The following is a 13,656-nucleotide window of genomic DNA, read 5'->3' on the forward strand; positions in this document are numbered from 1 at the left end:
TTATTTTGATTTAATAACCTAAAATTAATGTAAATATACTTATTTTTTGCTTATTAATTTTTTCCCATTGCAAAATTGTGCCTAAAATAAGAGATAAATAATTTTTTTAGTCAGCAGCTGTTACCATTTTTTGAAGAAATATTCAATACTGACGTTAATATGTCATTGTAATTGTAGAAAATAATATTGGTATATATAAACAGAAATGTCAGTCTATGAAGCCTATTAAACCAATCTTTTTTTTTTCTCTTAACTATCACATTTTTTAGCACAAAAGATGCCAGAAGCATTGCTTATTTAACGTTACCTGGCGGGCACCTGCGAATTTAAGTCGCGGAGGCGAGCATATTACTCATGTCACCTGTTCATAGGTTGATTGAATGTAGGGTTTAGTGGCACAAGGTCCAAACGAGGACATGCTGCGCCAAACAGTACGGTAAAATAGTTTAAAAGTCTAAGTGCATTCAAATTTAATTGTAATACATTTATAACTGATAAAACAGTACTAGCAGGTGAATAAGACAAGATTAATTATTTAAATAAAATCAGATAAAAAGTATGAAAAAATCAGATATAAAGCATGAGTACAGTATAATACGTAGTAAGCAAAGTGGACGAAGGGGATAAGATATTTACAAAAGTGTATAAAACAGTAGACGTGTTAAAATTTTATTATGCAGTTAAAAATACCAACGACGCGTAAAAATGCTGAGATCATGTCAAAGTTAAAACACAGTAAAATTTTGTGAGACAAGTAAAATGGTAAAAAGTGAATAAATCATGAATAAAATAAAACTTATATACAGTTTAAAATGCCAATAGCACGTAAAAATGCAAAAATGTTAGGATGATGAGAGTCACCCAACAAATCTCCCATAGATAAAATAGAACTACCAAAAAAGGTAAGACGATGTCTGTTAAAACATGGGCAAATGATTAAAATATGGTGAATCGAAAGTAAAACATCACAAGTGTTGCATTGAGGAGGTGGTTCACCAAACAACAGATGTAGATGGGTCAGTCTGGTGTGTCCGATTCGCAGACGGGTAAGTTTAACATCTGCACTACGTAGTCGCAACACAGGGAAGGGTTCCAAATTTGACTTATGAGCGTGCAACTTATTACTCACTTGGTTATCCCACTGCTGCTGCCATAAAGATTTTATATACTTTTTAATATGTACTTTTACATCTGAGAATGGTACAGATAAGTTTAGGGCAGTAGTGGCAGATCGCGCTGCTGTATCGGCTAAATCATTGCCTGGGATTCCAACGTGACTTGGAACCCAGCAAAACAAAATATCGAAACCATTCTTCTGAAGTTTAAATAGTAAATGCTGTATAAAACACAAAATGGGATGAGTTTCATCGTCAAAATGTTTGAGTTGGCGCAATACGCTCATGCTATCCGAATAAACGCAGTATTTCCGATTCAAACTGGTTGAAATAAGCCTTAATGCCAACAGAATTGCAACGGCTTCAGCGGTGAATATGGAACATATAGTTGGTATTTTATAACTGTAGGTGTCGTCAGAAATTACAATACCACAGCCTACATAGCCAGGAGATTTTGAGCCATCTGTGAAAACCGGAACATGTTGACAATATTTATGACGATGAGCTTTGTATAGTTGCTGAAAAATGATAGGCGCTACTTGAGACTTACTATATACTTCGAATGCAGAATGAAAATGATACTGTGAAACGCTCCAAGGTGGAATAAGCGAGTGATCGACACATTGTGTAGTAGATTCACAGATATTGAATGATTGGTTGAGCGAGCGCATACGAGCATTAAGAGGGCGAACATGTGAGGGTCGAGCATCATAAATTCGTTCTAAACTTACTGGGAGTGTTTCCCGTTTAAGAGGGTGTGATGAGGATGAGATTACGTGATAATAATATGTTAAACCGAGCTGCATTCGTCTCAAATCTAGAGGCAATTGGTGACACACAGCATACAGGCTTTCCACTGGAGAAGTACGAAATGCGCCGCTACATATACGCAAGGCAGTATGATGCACTGTATCCAACCTTTTAAGGTGTGAAGTTGAGGCAGTGCCATATACTGCACAAGCATAATCAATACGCGCTAGAATAAGTGCCTGATATATGCGTAGTAATGCGATACGATCTGCACCCCAATGCGTATTTGAAATGACGCGTAACATGTTCATAGTCTTCTCACAGCGTTTTCGCAACTGTTTAATATGAGGGCCAAACGTCAACTTCCTGTCGAAAATCACTCCCAAAAGTTTTGTTTCCTCTACAATGGGTATAGCAGTATTATTAATGTAAATGGTAGGATTATTATGTAGTCTGCGTAGCCGACAGAAATGCATGCATGAACTTTTGGATGGTGAAAGGGTATGACCGTTCTGGTCACACCATTCCATAATTTTATTCACTGCCAGTTGTAGTTGACGTTCTATTACTCTCATGTCAGATCCTGAGCACGAGACGTTAAGATCGTCAACATAAAGGGAACCAAAAACTGTTGGTGGTAGTATGTGTAAGATGAGAGAGGCATGAACGATGAAAAGTGTGACACTTAGGACGCTACCCTGTGGAACACCTTCGGATTGAATGAAGACATCAGAGAAAGTACTAGCCAATTTGACTCGAAAATACCTCTCACTCAGGAAGTTTTTGATAAATGCAGGGAGATGACCACGGAGACCCATGTCAAACAAAGCCTTCAGAATTCCGTAGCGCCATGTCCGATCGTACGCCTTCTCAATATCGAAGAAGATAGAGATAAAATGGCTACGTCGGACGAAAGCATTACGTATACGAGATTCTAAAGCTACAATGTTATCCATAGTCGATCTACCCTTGCGAAAACCGCTTTGAAAGTTGGGAATTAGATGTTTCTTTTCGAGGTAATAAACAAGACGAGAGTTTATCATACGCTCAAGAATTTTGCAAAAACAACTCGTTAGCGCGATTGGACGATAATTCGTTGGTTCTGTCGGATCTTTACCCGGTTTCAAGATGGGTATAACTATCGCCTCACGCCAGCTATTTGGATAGATCTGCTCCAACCATATTCTGTTGAAAAGTACTAGAATGTTGTGCAAGGACGCGGTATTCAAGTTGCGAAGCATGCAATATGCAATACCATCGCGGCCAGGGCTTGTATTGGGGGATTTAGCGAGTGCTCGTTGTAATTCTAGAACTGTAAATGCTCGGTTATATTGAAAATGTTGCCTCGTTTCGCTCAACTTCAGTAAATCTTGAGAATGAATTATTCGAAATTCGTTAGAATGATTTTCTCAGAATTTCTATAAATAGACTACATATTTTTAATGTAGCATATTTTGACTCTCAGAAATTATATTTTATAGCCGAAAGGCAGTAGTATACAAATATAAAGTCTTATATCTTTCAAATTGCAAGGTATCCCCTTCCCCCCCCCAAATAAAAGAAACTGCTGATTTTATTTTTTTTAGACTGTGTTTGGGCAAAATTTGTTTCTTTCGTGGCTAATTTTTTGTTTACATTATTTCTTCATAGTTTGATTCTAATAAAATTGGGATTGATATTCAATTGTATTACAAACAATTTAGAACATGGAAAATTTTAAAATATTTTAGTACGTTTGCTAATAATTTTTAGACTACAATTTAATATTTTCTTATTTAGACAATGAAGATACTTCTGCAGTAGGAACTGTCTTCAAAAATTGAAGACTTGAACTCAGGTGAAGGCATTTATGATCTAGTTGAGAGAACGTATAGTCTCTCACCCAATTCATATGTTATAAAAAATTTGATAAGGAATTCGAAGAGTATGTTGGATCTTGCTAATTTAAGTGAGATTTCTAATAAAGACAAGTTTAACATTGAAAGGATAGAACGTCCTTCATCCCACAGTTCTACTATTTCAGCATTTCTTTCCGAAAATACCCCCAAGGAAAATATAAGTGTTGAAGTCGTTTTGAATTTAAAAAATAAATGCTGGCCAAAAAAGAATTCTTACTATTGAAGATTTTTTCCAAACCTTCAAAAGTAGCCTTAGAACAAATGATGGATTTAAATTGGGAACATTCTAAAGAGTTAATTGGCCATCTGGCAAACTATGTTCACCAATTCAACAAATGCCCCAGTAAATTACAAAGACAACAGATTTGTCTTTCTCTCGTTAAGTTGTTTCCTCATTTAAAAAATGATATAGGATAAAGAATTGGTTCCTTGGAACTTAAACTGATGAACAAACTGAAACGATTGCGACAAGCGGACAACTCAATAGAAGTGTCAGTGATGAACAAAGCAACACAGGGACAGAAAATTCCAAAAAGAGTAAAAAGACAAGCATCAAGTACATTAAATTGGGAGCCAGACCATTTTTCTGGCGAAGATGAAAATACTCAATTCCACATTGAAATATTAAAAGAAGAATTTTCTAAAAAATATGGGTGCCAAGACTAAAAAAAAAAAAAACTTAATGGCCTTAACTTATTCTTTTCGCCGGGAGCACATAAACAATAAAATCTCAGTAAATGATATATTGTTGAAATATCCAATCTTTTTTCATGTTAATGAACAGTTAGATGAATTTCTCAGATTGACTTCAATAGATATTAACAAAGATTTCCCGCTTAATGCTATTAACAAAAGAATGCAGTAATTCAAGCTGTTCAGACTGAAGAAGCTTAACTGATGATCAAAAAACTTTTCTGAATAAAATAGACTTTCATTTGAACAACATAGAGATTGTACCCAAAAGATGCGAAGCTGAAATTTCATATGGAATTATGATTCTACCTTTTTTTGTTTAAGGAGTCTATGAATCTCTTTTTTTGAATTAGTAAGTTTTAAATTTTATTTTGATTTAATAACCTAAAATTAATGTAAATATACTTATTTTTTGCTTATTAATTTTTTCCCATTGCAAAATTGTGCCTAAAATAAGAGATAAATAATTTTTTTAGTCAGCAGCTGTTACCATTTTTTGAAGAAATATTCAATACTGACGTTAATATGTCATTGTAATTGTAGAAAATAATATTGGTATATATAAACAGAAATGTCAGTCTATGAAGCCTATTAAACCAATCTTTTTTTTTTCTCTTAACTATCACATTTTTTAGCACAAAAGATGCCAGAAGCATTGCTTATTTAACGTTACCTGGCGGGCACCTGCGAATTTAAGTCGCGGAGGCGAGCATATTACTCATGTCACCTGTTCATAGGTTGATTGAATGTAGGGTTTAGTGGCACAAGGTCCAAACGAGGACATGCTGCGCCAAACAGTACGGTAAAATAGTTTAAAAGTCTAAGTGCATTCAAATTTAATTGTAATACATTTATAACTGATAAAACAGTACTAGCAGGTGAATAAGACAAGATTAATTATTTAAATAAAATCAGATAAAAAGTATGAAAAAATCAGATATAAAGCATGAGTACAGTATAATACGTAGTAAGCAAAGTGGACGAAGGGGATAAGATATTTACAAAAGTGTATAAAACAGTAGACGTGTTAAAATTTTATTATGCAGTTAAAAATACCAACGACGCGTAAAAATGCTGAGATCATGTCAAAGTTAAAACACAGTAAAATTTTGTGAGACAAGTAAAATGGTAAAAAGTGAATAAATCATGAATAAAATAAAACTTATATACAGTTTAAAATGCCAATAGCACGTAAAAATGCAAAAATGTTAGGATGATGAGAGTCACCCAACAAATCTCCCATAGATAAAATAGAACTACCAAAAAAGGTAAGACGATGTCTGTTAAAACATGGGCAAATGATTAAAATATGGTGAATCGAAAGTAAAACATCACAAGTGTTGCATTGAGGAGGTGGTTCACCAAACAACAGATGTAGATGGGTCAGTCTGGTGTGTCCGATTCGCAGACGGGTAAGTTTAACATCTGCACTACGTAGTCGCAACACAGGGAAGGGTTCCAAATTTGACTTATGAGCGTGCAACTTATTACTCACTTGGTTATCCCACTGCTGCTGCCATAAAGATTTTATATACTCACATTTTTTTTTTCTCTTAACTATCACATTTTTTAGCACAAAAGATGCCAGAAGCATTGCTTATTTAACGTTACCTGGCGGGCACCTGCGAATTTAAGTCGCGGAGGCGAGCATATTACTCATGTCACCTGTTCATAGGATAGGCAGCATTCGCAAAGCAAAGGACAAATGCATGGAAAGAACATCCCTGCCGAAGCAAAATGCAAGCCAGCAAGCATTGGCTACTTAATCGTGCAACTCTGACCAACAGTGAAAAAATAAACTTCAATTTCAATAATAGTTTTTATGTTAAATATAATTAATTTCTCTTCTAACCAAATAAACAAGTTTATTATCAAGCAAAATTTTTGTATAATTTTGTAAGTACCTATTTACCCTAAATTATAAAATCCCTGGTGTTTTACAACACTCGTTACATGTCTGATTTAATTTTGGTACAGATTTAATTATTTTTTTGATTATTCTCCTGATGATGATACTTCCAATTTCAGTTCTATTCTTCCTGTCATTTACGGTGATATTGATTTTGAGGGTTATTTTGATATTGTGATTGAAGGACGTGCTGCTACCAGAGTTAAAACTTTTCTCTTGGCCGTGACATGTCATTTCATTAGACTCTGAATATTACGTATGCCAAAGCTGTTACTAACAGTATGAAATTCATCCAACATGTTCTGTTAGGTATTTCAGAGGAAAATTTGCCTCCCAAAGTGATTAGATTGATTAAAATATTGTAAATAATTTATTTTCATGTTGAATTAAATATTACTTACTAAGGTAACTACTGTGATTGTGATAAAAAAGGAAATTTAATTTTATCATTAATTCAATTTTTGAAAAAAGTCAAAATTGTATTTTTTTTTAGTATGTTTAAATGTTATAACTGCAGTTTAAACTTTAAAGGTACTACTACATATTTAATCCATTTAAAGAATGCTCATAGTCATGTGCAAAAGTTTTGATTTATGTGTGGATTTAATGAATGTCCGGTTCTTTGTAAAAATTTTCATGAATTAAAAAAAACATCTGTTTAAGCATGAAGAACTGCGTACTGGACCTACTAAGTTTACTTGAGTAACTTGTGGATTTAATTCATTCCATAAAAGGAAATCAATATCTCATTCTGTAATAGAATGCCCTGTCAATAATTGTAATCGATCTTACTCAAATTTTTCCTCATTTACATCTCATATAAGCCGTCAAACAGTTTCTCATAATATGTCTGAAATTGACGTCAGAAATTTTGATGAATCCTTCAACGCTCAGTCAAGTGACTTACAACAAAGTTTTAATGTTTATTTTAAAATTACAAGAACATTTTATGTTGCCACTTTCAATAGTAAACGAGATAGTTCTCGGAATAAAAGATGTACAAGAATGTCAGTTTGACCTTATAAAATCTGATATATTACGTATCTTAAAGTTACATGCTTTAAAAAGATGTAAAAATTTACACATCATACAATTTTAAAAAAATTGACAATTATTAAACAAAATAATGAAAAGAATTTTTTTTTTTTTTGGAAAATATCAAATTTTATAATTGTGTGAAAAAATGCTTTGGCTTGCTTGATAAGTCCTCGAAATACGTAAAAAGAAAAATTAATATTAAGGGACCCAAACGTAAGTCTAAATTATTGGAACCCTATTTTCCACAATTATGGCTACTTTGGTGGTCAAAAATCTATATCCGTTAACAAAAAAAAGGTTCATTAATTAGAAGAAAGTGCGTTTTTTTTTTGTTGTCTGATTTCGTGACTTAATAGTTAACACTAATTCATTAACATATTAAGTTCCGATTCAAAGCCCTATTAATTTAAAGGGAAAATAACATAAATGAATCAGTACTTTAAACAGATTTTTACATTAATGAAATAGATATTGCTCTTGATTCCATGAAATCCACCCATCTTCGTAAAAAATTAATGAGATATGGATTTATATTTCCAGTTGAATAGGAATTAAGTGGCTGAGCGGTAGCGCCTCGCGCTGTCGTGCCACAGGTCCCTGGTTCGATCCTCGGGCCGGGCAAGGTTGACTCAGCCTTTCATCCCTTCAGTGGGTCGATAAATTAGTTCCAAGCATGCTTGGGAACTAAACACTGGGGTTTCCGCGTTCGGTTGACCACCTGATCGGAACATCTGCTCCTGCACCACAGAGCCCAAGGTCAAGAAAACTGAGATGGGCACAGTAGGCCATGGCCCTCTATGGGCTGTCGCGCCACTGAGTTTAGTTTTAGTTTAGGAATTAAGTAGTGAAAAATCGTTTCAATATATTCCTATAATTAATAATTAAAAAGCATTTTGTAAGAACAGGGAGCCACTAAAATACATTTTTAATGCCTTATAAAGCTCAAAATTCTCTTTGTGATATTCAAGATGGCAGCATATTTAAAACAAAATGATTTCCTCGTAACTAATCCTAATCAAGCTAGACACAAGTAAACTGCATTTTATTACACTATTGCCGTTTATGTAGATTTTGTATGGCCCCATATAATACTATGGTAAGTAATTTTAAAAAAAGGATTTTACATCACGTGCAAAGTAAACTCATGAAAGCCAAATTAACCTCATAAATGTAGATAATAGTTACATGAATTTGTAAGGACTAAAATTTAACTCTCCTATGAATGATCTAAGATATTTTCATAGTAGTACTATGCTTCCGCCTGATGCTATGCACGATCTACTTGAGGTTATTGTTCCATTAGAATTAGCTCTAATAATTTGTAGTTTAATTAAAAGTAAATTTATTAGTTTTCCTTTATTAAATAGAAGGATTCGATCATTGAAGTAATTGAATTAAAGCATTGATTAAATGTAAACTTTGCAAAAGGAATTCAAATGCTAGCTTCCAGTATGTGTTCCCTTCTTAGATTATGTTTACACAAATATTTAAAGAAACTAAGATTAAACCTAAAAACCATTTTTTTGCACACTACCCACGGCTTATTTTAGAATTCGGCCCTCTTGTACATTCATGGTCTAAGAGATTTGAAGCAAAGCATTTGTATTTTAAACGTGTTGCCCAGGCTTCTAAAAATACCAAACATTTACCTCTTACATTAGCACAAAGGCACCAACAGCTACAATACTTTTATAATAGTCAAGAAAGGGTCTTAGTAAAAAAAAATTATGTCACCAATGCAAAACCTATTGATGAAAATATTTATTCTGCCAAAATCACTAGCATTTTTAGAAGGCTTTAAACAGTTTTTCCAAACTTCAAAAGTACTAGTATCAGGAATAGCAAGGAATGTGTGTAGTTTTAAGTTTTGAAAATGAAGAACGTGTGTTTGGAAAAATTATTATTATTTTGTGCAAAGGCTCCAAAGTTTTATTTGTGTGTAATCTCTATAAATCTTGTTTTGTTTTTCACATAAGAGGTTATCAACTAAAAAAATGTAATGTAATTAAAATAATAGCGCCAGAAAATCTTTTAGATTATTCTTTAACAAACATCTTTTATTTGATCATTAATACATTTTTAAATCTGAATCATAAAATTCATATCTGAAGTCTTTAGTTTCAGGAATATAGTTAGAATCTGATACTGATTAGCTGAAAAAGCCTTTTGACTGTGTTTCTTTGATGTTGTTCCGGTCTATACCCTCAGATCAAAAAACATCTGTTTTTTCTTATTTACAGATTTCCAGTTTAATAAATTTTTGTTCAAGTTATGCATTTTACTTTATCTATATTTATCAAATCTATATTTAGTAAATAAAACATCTATATCTATATTTAAATAAAGACAATATTTAGATATCTATATTTAGATAAAAACAATATCTATATTTAGTAAATAAAATCCTTCCAACTGAGTGAACATTTGTCCAATCTAGGAAACCAAGCTCTTACAACTTAACCAAGATCTTAAAATTTTTTTCCCAACTAAGTGAATTTTTATTCTTTTTATTAATTAGTAAATTTTGTTTTTGAAAAAGTAATTTAGTTAAATTGTAAATTTTAATAAGGATCAGGGAGATTATCAATAAATTTTTACCTTATTAGAATATTGAAAATTATTTTCAGATAATCTCCAATTCCATAACTGTAAATATTTTGTATTTTTCTTATGAATGCTGTAATATGTATGAAAAGAATAATCTACATATTTAACTTTTGGGTTCTTTCAAAATACCCATCTTTGGTGCAACCTTCTCTCGTTGTTTGGAGCTAGTGAAAGCACCAATATATAGTAAAACTGGACACCAATTTATGTAGCCAGCAAATGAATGCCATATTTGGCGCAACATAGCTCGAAATTTTGTTCATGATGGTTCCAATATTTGATTTCTAAGAAACTTAGATGGCTGATGATTTAACATGAACAAACCATCAAAACAAGTTTCTATTCTTATGTTGGATCTTCATAAATCAGTCCGAATTCCTACATTGGGGTGATAGTTAATTATGTTGGTTACCATCAAAAATATAATCGTTCATGATGGAATTATTGATGGTTACCATCAAGATTATGTTAATCCATCAATAGAAAACCATCAAAATTTTTGACTTGGGTAGGATTGATTTAATAGAATGTAATGTTCGAAATCGTGCCTTATGTCATGAAGGTCCTTGATAGATCAGTATCTTTTTTTTTTGTAAATTTTGAGTATGTCCTGGAAACGTATCGAAAGCGTAGATTATTGTTGCAGACCGACCTTTAACCTTGACATAGGGGATTGTTAACATAGAAGACACAGAACCCTCTTCATACACCATTAGATTTTTAGTAACAGCAGATTTTTAGCAACAGCACAATAGAATCACATGTTTTCTTTATTTTTCTTTTTTTTAAAAATTTTCTTTGAAAATAAATTTAATATACATCTAAATTCCCAATTTTTGTGTTAGTTGGTTGGAGTTCATTGACACAAGAGTCAGAAATGGCTATACAGTCCCGGGCCAAAGCATTAGACGTCCTATAAGATTCAATGTAAAATCTTAATCATCAGGTGGTGACAATATACAAATTTGTTTTTGCGCGGCTGAAACCGGTTTGCTCTTGTTTACGTTCGTGTATCAGTTGCTTAACATTGCAATGCAATACGTTAAAAATAAATACAAATAGGAAGTATGTAAAAAATCTCCAGAATAAAAGCCCATTACATATAAAAATATTGCAAATTAAACTCTTGCAAAACATGTAATTATTCAAACACTACAGTGTATCTAATAATTTGGTCTAATTATCATAATATACTAATATAATACCTGATATAATAAATATTCTATATTTATATAATATATCGTCTAATTTAACCAATTGATACATGAACGTTAACAAGTGCAAACCGGTTTCAGTCGCATAAAAACAATGAAGCTTTATAGAATCTGATAGTCTGTCTTGTGGTCTTAATTTTTAATTTCTTTTCTCGGTCACGTAAACCGGTCTTGATGATAAATGTTTATTAATTCTTTGCACAGCACCAATTGTTTTGTGTCAGAAAAATGAAGAATTAAAAATCATTCTTACTCAAAGCGAAATCTATTATGTATGGAATCTTTCCATTCGGCCAAATCCTGTGTTTTTCAACAACTGCATTTTTATCCTGAAAGGAAACGTAGGTTCACTGTACAAGAAAATGCAACAAGAATAAGTTTTTTCATGATTCAGTGTGCCTAAAATGCTCAATTTATTTTTCAGATATGTTTGGAAACTATCATATTCAGCACATGGAATACCTTATGTCTGTTAAAATCCCTGATTCGCTAATCGAACAGTAGAAAGTCTATGTTAGTACCATGGATCGGCGACAGACAATTCAACGAACCTGGCCAAGCAACAGCATAGAAAGCTTTAAAAATCGCATAATTTTTTAATGCTTCCATTTTTTTTTTTTTTTTGTAATGTAAAAAGGTGAGCCACGATGGCTCAGGGGAAAGAGCGTTCGCCTTCCAATAAGATAAACCGGGTTCGAATCCCAGAGATGGCTGGTCGATACGAATTTCGCACCCGGCTTGCACCGACCACAGTGCTGACGTGAAAGATCCTCAGTGGTAGACGGATCATGGTGGATTAGAGTCCCCTTGCCGTCAGGCTAACCGTAAAGGGTTTTCGTAGTCTTCCTCTCCATGTAGCGCAAATGCGGGGAGTTCCATCAAAAAAAAATTTCTTCCAATACTTGATCCAGGAGTTTCCCTGTCTTCTTTGGATTGGGCTCAAAATTACAAGGTTACGTAGTTGAACATCAGTTGTCGTAAGCCCAAAAATTGGGTCGGCTGTTCAACGGCCGTAAAAAAAAAAATGTAAAAAGGTGTGGTAAATATGAATACAAAAGTTTTTATGTATATATTTATATAATAAACGAAAAAAACATCGATATTTTGTTATAGAAATGGAATGTAGAGTTCAATTCAGTCACGCTGAATGGTGTAACAAATTTTACTTTACGTTTTAAATATAATATTTGTTACACCCTTTTTTTAGTGATTTGCTTAAATCACATGCATTATGCACACGTCCTTTTGAGCGATGTCACGATTATCATAGTTATATTTTAACTGGGAAACAGTGAGGAGTCAGTCATTACAGTACGAATTAAAATACAAGTTGGAACTCACATAAGGATCAAAACCTAAAATGTCTCCTTCAAAAAGATCAGGATTGTGCATAGCTCCATCTCCTGGTATACCTGGAACGTAAATAACATTCAAACATTAAGTATCTAAAGTATTTTGGGTACAAGTATAGAAAAGAGGAGTCAAAATAAAGCAATTACAAGGTAGAGGCACTATAAAATAATTATTTGATGCTTTTTTTTTTTGGTTAGTGGATACAAATAGTAAATAATTTATTAATTTACTTAAAATTGATTAACACAAGAGCCAGAAGGAGAGTAAAATAAAAATAGATTCAAATATGCTTTTAAAAAAATTAAATTAGTAGCACTGTCTTACTTGAAGAAATGCAATTGCTGAACGTGTGAAAAATGCATAGTAGAAATATTTTTCGTTTAGTCTGTATCATTTCTACGATTTCAAATGGTTTTTAAAAAAAACCTTTGGAAAAAGAGCTGAAACAATGATGCTTTGCGAAATAAAACTGTTTTCTGATTTTATTAAATCTTTGTTTGTTTTTTTCAACTAATGACTAACTGACAATAAACAGCTGTTATTTCTCATGTAGAATGATAATGAGAAAAGAAATGTTATCTGAAACTGATTGGAGAAAAAATATTTTTAAAAGTGATTTGTTGAAAGCAACGTATAATGGTTCAGGAACTAGAATTGGAGACGCATACAGCGCCAAACTAGAATATAATTGAGTAGTTAAAAGAGCTAAATCACACGAGATTTTAAACTATATATATATAGTCAAACTTGAAGGGAGAGGAGAAAAAATTCGAATTATCGAAAATTGCATGTTATCGATTTAATATTCCATATTTATTCTAAAAACACTTTTTACACTTTCATTTAAAATAGATTCAGTTGTTGTTTGCTTTAGAGATGTGTAAGAAAGTTTGTCTATAACACTTTCTAAGTGGACTATAGCCTTAAATGTCTCCTCTGACATATTCGGCTGCCTCTCAATAAATCTCCTTACAGTGTTCACTGCAGAAAGTGCTTGTTTGTTATTAACATTCGGCGGTAAATCTTCGATTTCCTTATCCTCTTCTTCTGATAGTTCACAAGAAGCTTTCGTTTGAGCG

General features: G+C 32.7%; 1 protein-coding gene across 1 annotated transcript in view; it reads right to left on the reverse strand.

Annotated features, from left to right (window-relative positions):
• LOC107440678 (astacin-like metalloprotease toxin 5) overlaps positions 1-13,104 on the reverse strand; it is a 29,940-nt gene extending 16,836 nt beyond the window's left edge. The window contains exons 1-3 of the mRNA XM_087169410.1: positions 12,902-13,104; positions 12,566-12,636; positions 11,478-11,553 (exon numbers count right to left, since the gene is read on the reverse strand). Of these exons, the coding sequence (XP_087025536.1) occupies positions 11,478-11,553; positions 12,566-12,636; positions 12,902-12,971 (217 nt within the window). The 5' untranslated portion in view covers positions 12,972-13,104. The remainder of the gene's footprint in view (positions 1-11,477; positions 11,554-12,565; positions 12,637-12,901) is intronic.
• Between the last annotated feature and the right edge of the window lie 552 nt (positions 13,105-13,656).

The sequence above is a fragment of the Parasteatoda tepidariorum genome, chromosome 8 (genome assembly GCF_982258835.1).
Source record: "Parasteatoda tepidariorum strain Cologne lab strain chromosome 8, Ptep-v5.0, whole genome shotgun sequence".
NCBI lineage: Eukaryota > Metazoa > Arthropoda > Arachnida > Araneae > Theridiidae > Parasteatoda > Parasteatoda tepidariorum.